The sequence below is a fragment of the Ciona intestinalis genome, unplaced genomic scaffold (genome assembly GCF_000224145.3).
Source record: "Ciona intestinalis unplaced genomic scaffold, KH HT000204.1, whole genome shotgun sequence".
Classification (NCBI taxonomy): domain Eukaryota; kingdom Metazoa; phylum Chordata; class Ascidiacea; order Phlebobranchia; family Cionidae; genus Ciona; species Ciona intestinalis.
In genome coordinates, this window is record NW_004190525.1 from 1 (window position 1) to 16,098 (window position 16,098).

Genomic DNA, 16,098 nt, shown 5'->3' on the forward strand with positions numbered 1-16,098 from the left:
GGGCCATGTTGTAAGTTGTGGTTACAATGTAAGAACGGCAGTTTATTCTTAATATTTTCCTAAATATTGTACTGCACAACATTCACGCCGATCGCTGGCGAAAAGTGATGACTCTTAGTAACCTACCGTTAGTCAGCGTTTAGACACGTGACCAAACTATGACGGTGCTTTCCATAAAGTAGAGTGCAGTGCGACGCACGTGTTTTCTACGAGTTTGGTAGAAAATTCAACTTACATTTGAAGAAATTGAACGCGTTGTTTTAAAATGTTTACGAATTGTTTTAATTTGAGTTTACTACAACCCATATTGACACAGCAATTACAAACCAGTCATTGTATTATACTGTAAAGTTTGCATCAGTGCCAGTGTAGTCATTATAACACACAAGACACAACCCTTAGCTGCATATTGCCTTTGCTATATTAATACTTATGCATAATTGAAAATATAAAATATTTATGCAATATTAAAAAAAAGCTCCACAAATGTGTTTCTTTTAAAAAAACTTATTAAGTTTGTTCCCCCAGACAGAATGAGTGAAATTATACTGAAATATGATAATAAATCTAGTACAAAAACTCTTGTAGAGTTCAGCAATGGCACACCCAAACCTGATTCAGAGTTTCAATGCTCTCTATATGCGGATAAACGTTTGCAGAACCCAAAATTCAAAAACAACAAAGTGCTCGTTGTGCAAGGATCACATTTAAAATATGTTGGAGACAATTATGAAGATAGGCATGCCAATCCAACTGCATCAAGATATGTTCTTATGGAAGTTGACGAAAAAAAACAAGTGGGTAAGATTTTTGAAACTGAGTATTTTAAATTGAGACCCATTATTGGAAGTGAGGACATCGATATTGATGAAGAAAGAGAGAAGACAGAAAAACAGCTCGAGCAAGATGAACGTAGCTTTATCGAGAGGCAAGATGACCTGACTGAAGTGTTTGGAAGCCACAGAAGAAAACGTGCGATGGTAACGAGATTAAGGAACAAAGTAAAAGACAGCACAGATGCTGTTCAAACTGCGGTTGAAGCAATCATGGAAAATGCGGACACCTCTTTACTTTTAGATGAAGAAGGTGCTTTGGACACAATGATAATTCCATGTTGTAAAACTGCAGAGACCGTAGAAGATGTTTACCCGTTAACAAATATCTTCCCTGATCATGTAAGTCGCTGCTTGATTGAGGAAGCTCAAAAATTTATTCACCCAACGGGAGCAGAAATTACAGAATGGAAAAATCAAGGGGAAGGGTTGGGATCTCGATTTATTGTTGAACATGCGAAGAATCCTGCACTTGCAATCGTGCAAAACTCTCAAATTCACACTGAGTATGCTTGCTGCTTACAACTCATGGTGTGTCTCATCAGATTGTATAAAGTAAAATCAAGTGAATATCGTGCAAAGACAGTATTTACTGATCTAGCTGAACCAGTTCGAGACTGGGTACTCTCTGAATTCTTTTTGGATGGTTGTAACAGAAATCGAAAAATGCCTACCCGAATGAAAGATAAGGTGTTGGCTTATGCTATTGTGCTGGCCTGGCATATGGATTCCTTTAGCACTGATGGGGACATGATTAAGGAGGCTTTTTCAATTTCACAAAAAAAATTATCAACCCATGTTCGAGCACTAGGTGGAAATGTAAACTTGTTATCTAAGAATGGCTTTAAACGTACAAGTGTTATCCTGAAATTGCCTTTACAGTTTCCAAATACTGCTTTTAAGGGCAGAGGACAAGGCCATTAGCACATGGGGAAACAGAATCCTTATTTTACTATTAACTGCCATTGTTTTTGTTTAATATATACGTTAAGAGGTCAGTCATACTGCATTTCAGTATATCTTATGTTATTATAGAATAGAATATTACGTTTAAATTAACTTGTTTCATAACTTTCATTCAATGTAAAAGTAAAATGTATGTTCTCTTTTTGGAACTGTCTTGGAAGGCCAAATTGTAAATCATTATTAATTGTTTTTTCATTGTCTTCGAATCAAACACCAGATTTTTAACATCCAAATAAACAAGGTTCTATCTTACTGAGTTTTCTGTAAATAAATAAACAATAATTTAAGATACAAAACAAGCAGTAGCTCTTAAGCATTTTTAAGTAGTCCTAAGACTATGCCATAATAGTGAAACGTATAAATATAATGCTTCGTTATAAAATTCACACAGTTGCTAACACAAAAAATGAACTCGAACTTCTAGAACAGATTAAAAATTAATTGCATAAAATAGAAACACAGCTAAAAATTATATTTGAAATCTGTGACATTTTGGTCTTTACAACAATTAGAACTAAAGTAATATCTTCAAAAATCAAACTACGAAAATAATATGCAGTTGTGTATAATGGCTAATCATAAAAGCTACAGTTGTTTACTTTGGATTTGTGCAAACAACCCTGTTTACATGTGTTAGTGCTTGGATTAATTACTCTACTGTTGTGACATTATATTTGTATTTGTTATTACTTCCTCTTTATAATGATAATGAAGCAATGTGTATAATACGTTCAGCAACCGACTAGGTCTACTAAAATAAAAGTTAAACTTGAAATTAAACATGTAAAAAGTTAGCTGGGTATTACTATGTTCTTATATAACTCCAAAGCTTCTGGATTTTTGAAAGCTCCTTTATGTTTGACATCCATACCCGCTAGAATTTGTGTGACAGCCATTTCTACTTTCTTTCCACTGATTGTGTATGGGATATCTTGTACTTGCATTAGAATAGCTGGGACATGGCGTGGGGTTAATTGGGCACGAATTTGCTGGCGTATTTCATTTTCCAACTTCATATCAAGTGAAAAACCATCTGCCATCTTTAAAAACAAGATGACATTCTCTGTGTAACTTGTGCTGTCTTTTGTGTATTTGCGGTAAGCAGCTGCAACAGAATCATTTATTTCTTCTTTAAACCGAGATTCAATTACGGAGTATAACTCAGAAGTTCCAAATCTAACTCCGTTAGGATTTAGTGTGGCATCACTTCTGCCTAGCATAACAAAGCCATTGGTTTGTGAGTTCTGCATACAATAATCACCATGACACCACACACCAGGTAATTTACTGAAGTATGCATTTCTATACAATTCTCCTGAATCATCATTCCAAAAGCAAGTAGGCATGCACGGGAATGGAACAGTGCACACTAGCTCTGCTGGTTTATCATAAACCTGAATCGCATTACCCTCTTCATCTTCTAGAAAGCAAGCAACGCTCATACCAAGATTAGCTGACTGTAATTCACCCCTATGAACAGGCACTGTCCAGTTTTGTCCGATAAAACATGAAATAATATCTGTTCCTCCAGTTATTGAGCCTAATAAAACATCGGCCTTGATATTATTGTAAACATAATCATATTGGTGGCCAGCTAAGGGTGAACCTGTGGAGAGAACAGTGTGCAAGGTACTTAAATTATGAGTTTTAATTGGCTCCAGCTTGTACTTTTCCATCACATCTAAACACTTTGCGCTGGTTCCTAAAATGGTTATTTTCAAACTATCTATTAAGTCAAACATGACATTAGCTTTTGGTTGAAATGGTGAACCATCATAGAGAACAATGGTTGCACCGGATGATAAAGCACCAACCAGCCAATTCCACATCATCCATCCTGTGGTGGTGTAATACAATATTTTATCTGATCGCATCATGTTACCATGTAATATGTGTTCCTTCATGTGTTGGATTAAAGTCCCTCCTGCTGAATGAACCATACATTTTGGAGGTCCTGTGGTGCCAGATGAGTACATAATAAACAGTGGGTGGTTAAATGGAAGTTGCTCAAACTGCAACCTATCAGTTGTTGACCCAGTCTGAAGAAAAGAGGATAGCATCATACTTTTTGGTATGTCATCTATGTTAACACTTTCCATGTTATTAACAAAAGGAATCACAACTACAGACTGTAGATCTGCTAGACCATTAACCACTTGTCGCAGTTTATCCAAATGCGTATGAATTTTATTGTTATATCGAACTGCATCCACTGAAAATATAATTTTTGGTTTGATTTGCTGAAACCGATCTAAAACTCCAGAAACTCCAAAATCAGGTGATGTACTACTCCATATTGCGCCAATACTTGCAGCTGCCAGCATAATTACCACGGCGTCAGTGCAGTTAGGTATGTACCCCACTACTCTATCTCCGCTCTCAATCCCTAGTTTACGCAGTGCTGATGAATACAGTGCAACTTTAATGCGCAACTCTTTGTATGATAAACTTTCAATATTTCTTCCTTCACCAGCAGATAGTATTGCCACTTTATCATCATCATATCGTAACATATTCTCAGCATAATTTATTCTTGCACCAGAGAACCATTCTGGGTTGTCAGTAATCTTTTTTGTCACATCCACAACTTTAACATACCCAGTAGAATGTACTATTTCCATAATATCCCACACCTCCCCCCAGAACTCTGCATAATTTTTGGTTGACCATTCCCACAATTGGTCGTAACTTTGCAGTGCTAAATTGTACTTCTTGTTTATTCTTTGCATAAAGTTGATCATATTGTTGTCCTTTACACTGAAGTCTGGGGTCCACATTACTCTATTTAATGCCTTTTCACTATCTTGTTTAATTGGCCCCATATTATACGTTTATTGCTAGATTATAGACAAATACCTTCATAAAACAGTTAATTTTATTGTATGAAAGAATGAATATATGATTACATACCAAGGCAATATATAAAAAATCGCCATAAATGTAAATACATATCCTATTCCATTGTTTCTTCATAGAAATTAACACTCTTACATAAACATGTATATACAAACAAACCACAAACTAATGTACATAAATAATTTTCCTCTTGTTTATGTATGTTTGGTAGACTGTAGGAAATCGTATATTTGTTGTTTATTACGTACACGACCGACACAAGACGACTCACGATTGTCACTTCCTGCTGTGGAAACGGTCGTGTAACAAGAGTGCTTAGCTTTAATGAAAGGGCATGGTATTACTATAAAGATAATAAAAAGTTGCCAAATTCGTAAGTTTATTGTTACCTCACATCACCTCTTTTTGTTTTATAACAATGATTTTCTACTGTGTCTCTTACTGCAGATCAAATCAAAACCGCAGAAAACTCAAGAGCAAAGATTATGTGTCCAAAACACAATAGATGTAGGGAAAGTACGTATTTTTCGGTAAATTGAAGGAAAACTCGGGCGCAAAAACAAGTTTGGACACCAGAAATTTTAAAAACGTGGGTATTTGATCTCTGTTACCAAAGGATTAAGTATACTGTGATATTTTAGTTATTTAACAGAGGTAGCTTTGGTTCAAAAAGTTCTTTTTATAAAGTGCACGCTTAGTATCCCTCTCTCGTAAACAGCCGATGGCACGACGTGATGTTTTGTTTTCCCTGAGTTTATCTAAACTCCATTAATTTGGCCCCTTGCATAGTTTCACTTACTTATACACCTAACTTGCTACAAACCATTACGTCACTCTCGCCACAAAGGTCTAATCTTTTTATAGTTTCTTATTGTATATTAACTTTTTAAGTGCAAATTAACTGCTGTAAATTTATAGTACAATAGGGGAAGATGGGACACTTAAGCACATATTGCCAAATATTTCCAAAATCAAAATAGATGACGGTTTTTGGGTAATACCACGAATTAGTACTATCATTCCTTTATTAATTGGCACCAATTTAATAAAATATAATAAAACACACGAGGAGTTATTTAGCGATCCGCACAGCAGGTGAAATTTTACAAATTTGAAAACACACAGGATAAGATGGGACAGTTTAACATCATTGTTAATTTTGATTATTAAGTGTATTTATAAATAAAAAATACGTAAATACCACAAAATAATACTATACGCTTTAAAAATTAAGCCTAAACATTATTTTTCTTGCCCTACTGCTATAGTTTTTAACATTGCATAACAATTGGTATTGTTTGAACGACAATGGGTAATGTTCGAACATCAATGGATAAATATTGTATCCAAAAATGTATATAAACTTGTAATAACAGAAAATTGTTAATAACTATTGATAGAGTTTTTATTTTTGCTACAAATTGGGTATTACTACTCTGTTTTTGGCACAAGCCACTTCTTATAAATTAATACCAAGTGCAAATGATCAAATTTCGAATATATTTTTAAAATTGTATTATCTTTTTATTATATCATTTTCTTATAGTTGAAAACCCCCTGAGGTATAAATTACTAAATTAAAAGCAAATCTTTCAAAGTTTGGCAATGAAAACATACAAAATTACAATGTGGGGGAAGATGGGACTCTAAATTGAAATATATTTACATTAGCAGTATTCTGCAACTTGTAGTTAACCTACCGAGTTTAACAGGCTGTGTTAGTTTCTTTGCCATGTAAACTCCATATATATAACGTTAAACCGATATTTTTGTTGTTGTTTTTATCTCAAATTAAAGTCATATTGACCCCTGCCCATTTTCTTCATGCTTTTATGAAGCTATGAAACTAGGTTATTCGTTCGCACACGCAAACTAAAAAAAATCATTGGCTTTGCTATGATTTAGCGAGCATTAAAAAATAGCACCTTACTATTTCGCATTTTTTTACCTGTTCAAATTATACTATTTCTATTTTACATATTTTTTTTAATATTTAAAAAAAGTAATCGGCTTTGACGGGCGTTTTATAGAGTCGTGATAATACTGTCGAATAATTCTGTAACCTCATTTTCCTGATTATCATTAAATGGGGGTCCGTAAAAAGAAAATTAAAAAAAGTCTTGTCTGACAAAGTGTCCCATCTTCCCCCACCCTACTATATGTGTTGCAAAAAAATCGAGACTCTTTCAACATTGGCAAAACTTTGAGGCCTCTCTAATAATTTTCTCTGAACCATCTTAATATATATTATTGGACCTCGATCTTCTATTGCCAAGTCATTATTATCACTTTCACATTAACTGCCCTTCATGCAACTAGAAACCATAAATCTTTTCTTTTTTTTGTTTTTTTTTAACGCATTGTTTAATGGATTACTGTAAATTACATAAAATGTATATGGTAAGGTGGGGTAAGACGAAGACACCTTTGGCACATAATATTGAAGCATCCTGATGGTGTTTTAAACAATTACCAACGGTCTATGGGAGTCGTGAGGATATGGTTTTATAATTTGTTGAATGATACTTATTGTTTACTACCATATAGGATGAGAAAACAGAATGAAAGTTGTCTCATCTTTCCCCACCAACAATAGCCTACAGGTTGAATTAGTGATAAAAGTTTAGGAAGACTGGGGGATCAGGCGTTTGGTTGTTTATTTTAGCAGAGAATTAGTCTACCCGGTCATTGGAACCAATGCTATTTATAAACTTGTCTTCTCATTTCCATGTTTCAATTAAGATTTTTCTGTATTGCTCTTGTAGTTAGGCATAAATGGAAAGTAGCGGGCAAATCTGTAAAAAATGAATTTGGGAAAATACTACAGATTCTGTACCCCACGATTACTTTAGGCAAAGGCACAATTTCACTTCACAAACCTGCAGCACGTCGTCGGGAAAGGAAGATTGTAACTTTCATCTATTTTCGATTGGTAGCTCGACCCATGTTCATTCTCTTTGACATTATAGGCTTTCAATCCACGCTCGGATTCAGTACCTTTATAAGTGTAGAGACTGTCATAATTAGGAATCAGTTTTTATAGTAGGGTGGGGGAAGATGGGACACATTTTCATTATATTTTCCCGACCCATTTGGCAGTGGACAAAGAACATTTTAAAGCATCGTACACAATTCTCACGACTTTCACATACCGTTGTTAACTGTTTAAATAACATCAGGATATTTAGATATTAAGTGCCAAAGGTGCCCGTCTTCTCCACCCTACTATACAACAGTAAACTAGGAACTTAAACCATGCAGGAATAGGAATATAAATGTCTGGATGTTTTTTTTAATTAAATGCAACTATGAGTTAATTTATATTGTATTGTGTCTCTCTATTCTACAGTTTAGCAGCCACGCTTGTTTTAAACTTTTTTTTCATGTTTTTACCCGTCGTGATATTTTATAACATGCTTTTTTTGCTACCAATTCTATTTTCTTCGTTGTTTTATAATTAATCTAGTTTCCGTATTTAAAGAGATGAATAAAATTCATAATATTTTACCAGGCAAAGTGTTGTCCAGGAAAAACCCAACCACCCCTCCTACCAACATAGCAGATGACAGTATGATTGTAAATATCTGATCAATTTCGGTGACTCCAGTTTTTATTGCGGAAGAATTTGCTTTCGTCCAATTCGCTATAGCCAATCCCATGAATAGAGAGACTCCAATGACAAAGATGTTTCTACGTACGGTTTTAATATGTTACAAACCTCTATTACAAACATCTAATAAGGGTTTCAATATAAAGACTGCTAAAATTGTTCCTCTAAATACAGTTGATGTGTATGAAACTATTACGTTATTTACAATGGAATTGGACACGAGAATTGTAGTTCTGATTGCATATTGTTGCAGCTACCGAACTTTCTGTTATACCTGCGACTTTTCCCGATGTACACGAGAATAAAGCAACTTACAATAATCTCTTCATTCGTTTTTAACCTAGTTGAATTGCTCACCTGTTCGAGTCGAGGTCAACGTATTTCAGATTAGACAACCCAACAGCGGATATCATTCCAAACATGGCGAAGAACATGCCTCCAATAACAGGATCAGGTAAAGTGACGAATATACTTCCGAACTTGCTGAAGTATCCAAGAAACATGAACATGATGCCAGCCGTTTGAAGGACCTAAATTATAAGTATAGTCATATGGAGCAAACGATATAGATTATGGATCACCGAATGAATGAAATTGCTCGAACCCAGTGGTCTCTTATGGGTTACATACGTGCTGAAATGTAAGCGTGCACCAGGTGTATGAAACAAAACACCCGCCGTGATTAAACGAATGCCATTACCCGCCACACAAAGATAAACTTACTTTTATTTGCTTGTTTATATAAGGCGTGTGTAAGGATTTGGTCATCGGCTAACGGTTTATACAGGTTAGCAATCAAGAAAGTATCGGACGTTATTCCAATGCAAGGAAAAATAAATCACATCCATTCATATATAAAAAGGTAGTATACATGAGAATGCCAGCCAGTTAGCTGCGTAAACTTACTCTTCTGCTTCCTACACGAGTTATCCCAATTGCCGCAACATTTTGACTGAAAGAGGTTGTCCCGGATCCGGTTCCGAGAAGACCTGCTAGCATAACTCCAATTCCTTCCATCATTATTCCTCTGAAAATAATTAAATATAATTTTTATTCTCGTGTGACGGTGCAACGACAGTCGTTATAACAGGAGTGTTTCGTTCCATAAGCCTGGAGACCGCTTGCAAGTTTACCACGTATATACAACTGCGAAGATTTAGTTTGTTGATTTTTTCGTTTAGATTAAAAACTACAGAACAGTATAGTGACTACTGGAGTAGAGCAATAACGGTTTAAGAGTCCTTTATACACATACACGACAATGGTAGCCCATACTGGGCGTCGAACACAATATACGTCGGGAGAATAAAATACACTTTTGCCTAACCTGTTCAAGGCATGACTTGGGGGTGGTGGTACATCAGCTAAGCGAGCACACGCGTGGTAATCACCAATAGATTCAATAGTGCTGGATATTATCGCAGCTAACATCCCAATGACACCTCCAATTGTCACAATAGGTAAACCCCACTGCCCCGGGTAGGGAAAGCGAAACCTAAAACGGTTAAGTGATCAGTGTTAGAACGAAAATCTCTTCATCTTTATGTAAACTTTTTTTTCTATTACAGTTAGGTTTGTTTATTGATTTCAACTTATTGTGAGTTTATTTTATTGTACATAGTAGGGTAAAATGGCACCGTTAGCCCACAGTATCAAAATATCCTGATGGTGTTTTAAAAAAATAATAATGGTTTATGGGTGCCGCTTGGATATGGTTTTATCATTCTTTTAAACAGGTAAACAACAAAAACACCAATACTAACATAGATGCTTACCATGGGCTATTATATATAACATTTGCTCGTAAATCTGTTCGTGCTTTGTAGTACGGTTTGGATGGGTCGTTGGGAAATACATCGGTGACGGTCAGTATGAAGCAAAGTAACCACGCTGATAACAAGGCAATCAAAACCTGGATGAGAAAAAACATAAGACGTATACTTATTAAAATACCCCCTGCTCACTGTTCAGCTATGAAATGGTTTTCCCCTTTTATACGCATGGTGTGCAACACCCTATGCGGTCTTTCGAGTTATAACATGGGTGTTTCTATTACAAGACATGGCGGAGTAATCATTCGCCTGATGATCACTGGGATTGAGTTACAAAATTACTTGTTATACGCATGACATAGAGTGTTGGTGCAGGCTAATCATATACAATATGCATATAGTAGATGGGGGAAGATGGGACACCTTTAGCGCATAATACCCAAAATAGTAGGGTGGGGGAAGATGAGACACTTTTAGCGCATAATACCCAAATATCCTGATCGTGTTTTAAACAATTAACAACGGTATGTGGGAATCGTGAGGGTGTAGTTTTATAATTCTTTAAATGCTCTATGTTTTTCTAAATGGGACGAGAAAATAGAGTTAGAAGGTGTCCCATTTCCCCCCACCATGCTACACTACTGTTATTTTAAGCATGCGCGTAGATGAAGCTAGATTTTTCACACGAAAAACTTACAGGAAACATTCTAAAAATGCCACTTTTTTCCATGTACCATTTTCGACGTCGAAAACTAAACTTCGGGAAAGGAACTTCAACTTTTTTCAAATACTGAGAGCATAGAGTCAACACCGTAATAGTGCTGAAGAAATATAACACTATATGTATAAAATACGTAGCATTAAATGTATGTAGGCAGCTGAAACGACAAAGACTTGACACATAGCAGCATAGGAATAACTGCTCGTTTTTCATTATTTTGAGTACATTTTATAACATAATTCTATTTGGGTAAAGTAGCGACCATCAGGTTAATTAATACAACAAAAAAAGAGAAGGGACGAATTAGCAACAAAACGACAGTCGTTATACACACGGTGCAGGTAAAAACTATACCTAAATAAAAGTTCTAGATAGTAGCGTGGCTGCTAAACTCACTTTGCAGCATAAGTTAATTCATATTAAGCTGTATTTAAATAAATCGAATAAAGATGTGATTAGCAGAAAAGTGTGCGTAAAAATAGTTAGTTTAAACTTACAAAAAAGCGACTCCCCATTGAACTTCTGCACAACGCGCCGCAGTTGTAAACAGGTCCAACCCAATCAATGTAACAGTAGGAACGATCGTCAAAGGACCAATAAATCTCATAAGAAACCCAACTGCCCCTGTGGCCCCGAGAAGAAATTCAAAAAACGCACCAATTACGATAGCTCCTTGAACCTAATTGTGAAAACAAAATATATTTTCAAGACTTATTCAGTTAATCAAGTTATAAACCTGGCAAAGTCGAGCACCGTGCAGGTAAAGTGGTAATGTTAATCCTATGTTTTTTTACTGTTATACGCTTATAACGGTGGTTTGGTCAGCAACGCTGCTGTAACAGCCAATTGCGGGGCCTTACTCTTGAAGTCCGCTATAAGCTGCACTAAATACGACTCAACTATATAGAAAAAAACATGAAATTTAATAAAGCAGTATAAAAAGTTACATTTGAAGATACCCTTAACCGTTTAACAACATAAACAACAACTGCTTGATAACGACGCAATGCCACAGTTCGCTCACAATCAACAACCTTCAGCCAATACAGTACAACGAGAACTGCCCGATATATCCAAAACTAGGAGGAAAGCGCGCAGTGCGCAGCAAGTAACACACAGCAATCAGGCTAGCGGCAAAGAACACACGGAAACGTTGAACAAGTACAGAAAACAAGTCGTGCGTAAATAAAATGGGGATAAGGAACGCGAAATAACAGGACTAGTAATAAGAAGAAGAAACACAATCGAACCTAAACTAACTGACAGATTACAACTTTTACCTCAACAAAAAAATCAGTACGAGTGTCCTTAAAATCATAAGTATTGTAGGGTAAGATGATGGGATGCCGTTATTACCTAAAACCCATATTTTCTGATAATGTTTTAAAAAAATTAACAATGCTCTTTTTTTCTGATCACGTTTTAATTTAAACAAATAACAATGGCCTTTATGGTTCGCAAGTTTATAAATATATAATTCGGTAAATTTTCTTTGTTTATTGCCAAATTGGACCGAAAAGGGAATGAAACATGTCCCATCTTACCCCAACCTAATATACATTCTAACCTCTCTTATTCTGCGATGCCAAACTTCTTGCCCGTCGATGATGAGACCGCTGTCGTTGTACAGAGTCACATTTGTATTCATGTAGCCGTCAGGTAGCGCTGGAGGGCATTGGTTATGCGGAAGTGACAAGATCACAAGAGTTGGCGGAAGAAACGCGATTGAGATTCCTTGCATGATTGGAAGTCTGCGATAGTTGATAAACGTGCATGGTAAAGATCGTTGTCATGATCTGTTCTCTTCGATTTAAATTCCCGGCGCCGTGGCACAATGTATAGATGGGTGCCTCTAACCCACTGTGAGCGTATGGGGGATGTAAAACAGAACACACGTGTTTAGGCCTGTTCGTGCGCCACCACACGAAAATAGACAGTTGACCTTACCAACTGCCAGATAATCATCGGAGACTCGCACTCTTCTAGCAAAAAATATAACGGAACATACGTGTGCTTTATATAAATAAAAATTGACGTTACCTGTTTCCTATTGTGGTTTGAATCAACGTGCAAGCCCCTGACACGACAAACGTTGCGCTGATCAAGTTGGCTCGTCCTAGGTCCCCCTCTCCATCATCTGGGATGCATAACTTGGAAGCCAACATCATTGGAATTCCAATTAAGGATCCGATAGCGACCAGATAGTGCTGGGTGGCACAGATGTTATAAATGTGTAACTTTAATTGGAGTAAAATATTTAAACTGCCTTAAAATCCTTTCGTTTGTGTAAAAAAACAATAAGGTCTGACTTATCTTCGCGTGCCTGGCGGAGCAACAGCAGTCATTATATAACACAGGTGTTCTGTTTCATACACCTTGGGCCCGCTTGCGAGTTACAACGCATGTAGCTTTGTAAGAAATACTTCAATGGGTTGTTTTTTTTATTCTATGGCTGACAATTTAGACAATCCATATGGGACCACTGTGTTGGAGAAATTGTCGTTTGATATTGGATACCAATAAATTATGCTCATGTTGTGTCACGAAAACTCTGTGGGTTATACAACACTGTATTGCTGTGCACATTATTTTATGTACCTGTAAACCAAAGGCTATGCAAAGATACCATGGAGGTACATCGTTCAATCCATACAACAAACCCGACGACGATTGCTTTTCATCTGCGGGGGTGTCTGCTTTCTTGTTCGTGTTATCATCTGGCTATTTAAGCGTAACGCATGTTAGAATATTCCTATTATAGTAGGATGGAAAAAGAAGGGACACCTTTGGCACATAACATCCAAGTATCCTGATTGTGTTTTAAAACAAATAATTATATACGGGAGTAGTGCGAATATGGTTTCATAACGTTTGAATGTTCTTTATTTACTACCAAATGGGACGACAAAATAAAATGAAAAGGTGTCCCATCTTTCCCCTCGTTAATTACTGTACAAAATCTTTGTTTGTGAGAAATTTAAATTTGAAAATTTTGACATAACGAAGCAGAAAATCCTCGATTTTTTAAAAATAAAATTGCAGAGTGTCGGAAATTGTGTTCCAGTAATAACGTCGAGCGCGGCCTTTATTACTAACATTTATGGTTTGGATGAGAGCGGCCCTTCGTTATAAACATTTATGGCTGGAAATATTATTAAATTCTTTGAGGTCCTAGAGCGTGACAGGCCATGTCACCTAAGTTTTAGGTGACTTTTTTGAACATTTGTAAAAATGGCTTATTATTAAAATAAGTCGTTTTATTTTTCTCAAGCATCCAGCTATAGGTTTGAAAACTAACTATATTAAGCCAGCAACTGAACATGCTGGTAAGTTATATTTTCGAGTCAGAATCGATATGTTTGCATGAAGTAATTCTTACCTGGTCAACTTCTCTGCTTTTACAACTTCCCGACTCCGGATCTATAAATGTTTGTAGCTCCGACATTTTGCGCACACTTGTTTAAGTTTCTACACAAAGTCAACAAAGTAATATTGCTTTGAGAAACCTGCAGTGGTTTAAAAGGGCGCAAGATTACATGATTGCGCAACTTCTTATAGAGTTGAAGGGGCATGCCAACGAAATATCAAAATTCGTATATTGATAAAATGCTTAAATTGTGATTTAAAGGTAGCCTACCCCACCATTTTTCCAAATAACGAAACAGCTTTTGAAATAACGCGTGTCAATATCGCGATTCGCTGGAGTGAAAAAATCAACCGTGCGATAATGCTCAAGATTGCTTAGGGCAAGAACATTTTTTACTCAATTTCTATTTCAGGCTAATTTTTTTAGAAGCTGTTTCGTTTTTATCACATCTGAGAATCTCTATTCGCTAATTTTTGTAGATATTACTCTTTAAAAGGAGAAGCCTAAAACATAAAGTATTATTGATAATCAAGTCCATGCATGTTTAAAAAATTGTACTACTGTAACAAACTGTCTCACTCCTTGTCTAAACGGCTCATTGCTCTGACTTGACATACTGACTTTTTTAATAATACGTTGTACTAACCACACAATATGAATCTCACAAACGTTAGCCGTAAACTGGCACAAAAGGTGTATAAAAAACGACCACTCAACAAAATAACAAAGCGATCCAGTATAGCGCAAAGAAACTTATAGGAAGCGCAATCATGCAAGTCGTGGCAAGTCACACAATCGGCATCAAAATAATAATTACCTACAAGACCCTGCGGTTAACACGGTGGTATATGCAGGGAATAATGACATAATGTAAACGTTGCACTTAATTCGTATTCTTAAACTTTTCACGATTACTATACAACTATAGCGGTATCGCGTAAAATAATGTATGCTGGTTTCACGTCTAAACCACTTCTTTGCTGCGGTTTTAGATGCACATATATTTATACCAGTAAGTAGGTTATAAAAGTTTCTGTAATGCTCATATATGCGTCAAAATGACTTTCCCATTTACCTATACATAAGTGCTCTTCAACCTTTATTTGGTTTACCGTACCAAAAAAGTGTGTGACGAACTCATGCATCCCGTTTACTGAAAAAGTAAACAAAGGTAAAGGGCGATTAAAAAAAAAGCGAGAAACAAATACGAAGAATTACAAGTGAGCAATAAAATATATTTTTTTCTTATGCTACCTTAAGTGCATTGCTTTGGCTGGTAATTCCACATCTGGTTTACGAACATAAAAACTACGCTTCAAAATGATTTGCTAATTATTGTCAGGTGCCGAAAAATAGTCAAGGACTTATTGAAATGCTCCCCTCCACGGAATTCTTTAGTAAAAGGCGAAAGAATCATGCGCTGAAGAGAAGCCAGAGTAACAATCAAACGTAATTCGGCATTTGGTATCTTTAGAAAAAAACCTAAAGTTCATGGTACAATCCAAGCACACAATCAACGAATCCAATACGTATTCATTGAAGGCATTGATAAAGACAAAATTACAAGAAATGTTTGAACAAGAGAGCTTTTCTTGAGTGAGTTGGCATGTTACATTATATATTCTTTTAAAAGGTCGGTCATCAACGATGATAGTTTGATATCGTCACGCGGTTATGAAGTTGGTTGGAAGTTTTACCCATTGTGCGATACCAAATGTATACAATTTGTTAACAGTAAATAATCTTGACTAAAGTCAAGTGTGGAAAAATAGTCAAAGACTCACTGAAATGCTCCCCTCCACGGAATTCTTTAGTAAAAGGCGAAAGAATCATGCGCTGAAGAGAAGCCGGAGTAACAATCAAACGTAATTCGGCATCTGGTATCTTTAGAAAAAAACCTAAAGTTTATGGTACAATCCATGCGCACAATCAACGAATCCAAAACGTATTCGTTTAACGCATTGATAAAGACT

The 16,098-nt window shown here is 36.0% G+C and overlaps 3 protein-coding genes and 3 non-coding genes across 6 annotated transcripts; 1 reads left to right on the plus strand and 5 right to left on the minus strand.

The window, feature by feature from the left end:
- Positions 1-533: 533 nt before the first annotated feature.
- On the plus strand, positions 534-1,757 carry LOC100183232 (DNA-directed RNA polymerase I subunit RPA49-like). The gene has a single exon (XM_002124414.1). The coding sequence runs from the start codon at positions 534-536 to the stop codon at positions 1,755-1,757; it is 1,224 nt and encodes a 407-aa protein (XP_002124450.1).
- Positions 1,758-2,103: 346 nt separating this feature from the next.
- On the minus strand, positions 2,104-4,659 carry LOC100185593 (acetoacetyl-CoA synthetase-like). The gene has a single exon (XM_002128995.4). It carries the CDS (start codon positions 4,619-4,621, stop codon positions 2,591-2,593), a length of 2,031 nt encoding a protein of 676 aa, XP_002129031.1. The 5' UTR covers positions 4,622-4,659; the 3' UTR covers positions 2,104-2,590.
- Positions 4,660-7,297: 2,638 nt separating this feature from the next.
- LOC100180869 (solute carrier family 23 member 2-like) lies at positions 7,298-14,280 on the minus strand. The gene is made up of 13 exons (XM_018816459.2): positions 14,138-14,280; positions 13,357-13,479; positions 12,799-12,965; positions 12,326-12,509; positions 11,256-11,437; positions 10,735-10,858; positions 10,041-10,177; positions 9,593-9,760; positions 9,172-9,292; positions 8,623-8,795; positions 8,164-8,345; positions 7,535-7,652; positions 7,298-7,450 (listed from the first exon to the last, which is right to left on the minus strand). The coding sequence occupies exons 1-13, from the start codon at positions 14,201-14,203 to the stop codon at positions 7,393-7,395; spliced, it is 1,803 nt and encodes a 600-aa protein (XP_018672004.2). The 5' UTR covers positions 14,204-14,280; the 3' UTR covers positions 7,298-7,392.
- A 1,171-nt stretch (positions 14,281-15,451) lies between these two features.
- Positions 15,452-15,565, minus strand: LOC113475309. The gene has a single exon (XR_003397056.1). It is a non-coding gene; the product is annotated as a U5 spliceosomal RNA (small nuclear RNA).
- Positions 15,566-15,778: 213 nt separating this feature from the next.
- On the minus strand, positions 15,779-15,840 carry mir5602 (microRNA 5602). Its single transcript, NR_048942.1, has one exon. It is a non-coding gene; the product is annotated as a microRNA 5602 (primary transcript).
- Positions 15,841-15,866: 26 nt separating this feature from the next.
- Positions 15,867-15,981, minus strand: LOC113475308. Its single transcript, XR_003397055.1, has one exon. It is a non-coding gene; the product is annotated as a U5 spliceosomal RNA (small nuclear RNA).
- Between the last annotated feature and the right edge of the window lie 117 nt (positions 15,982-16,098).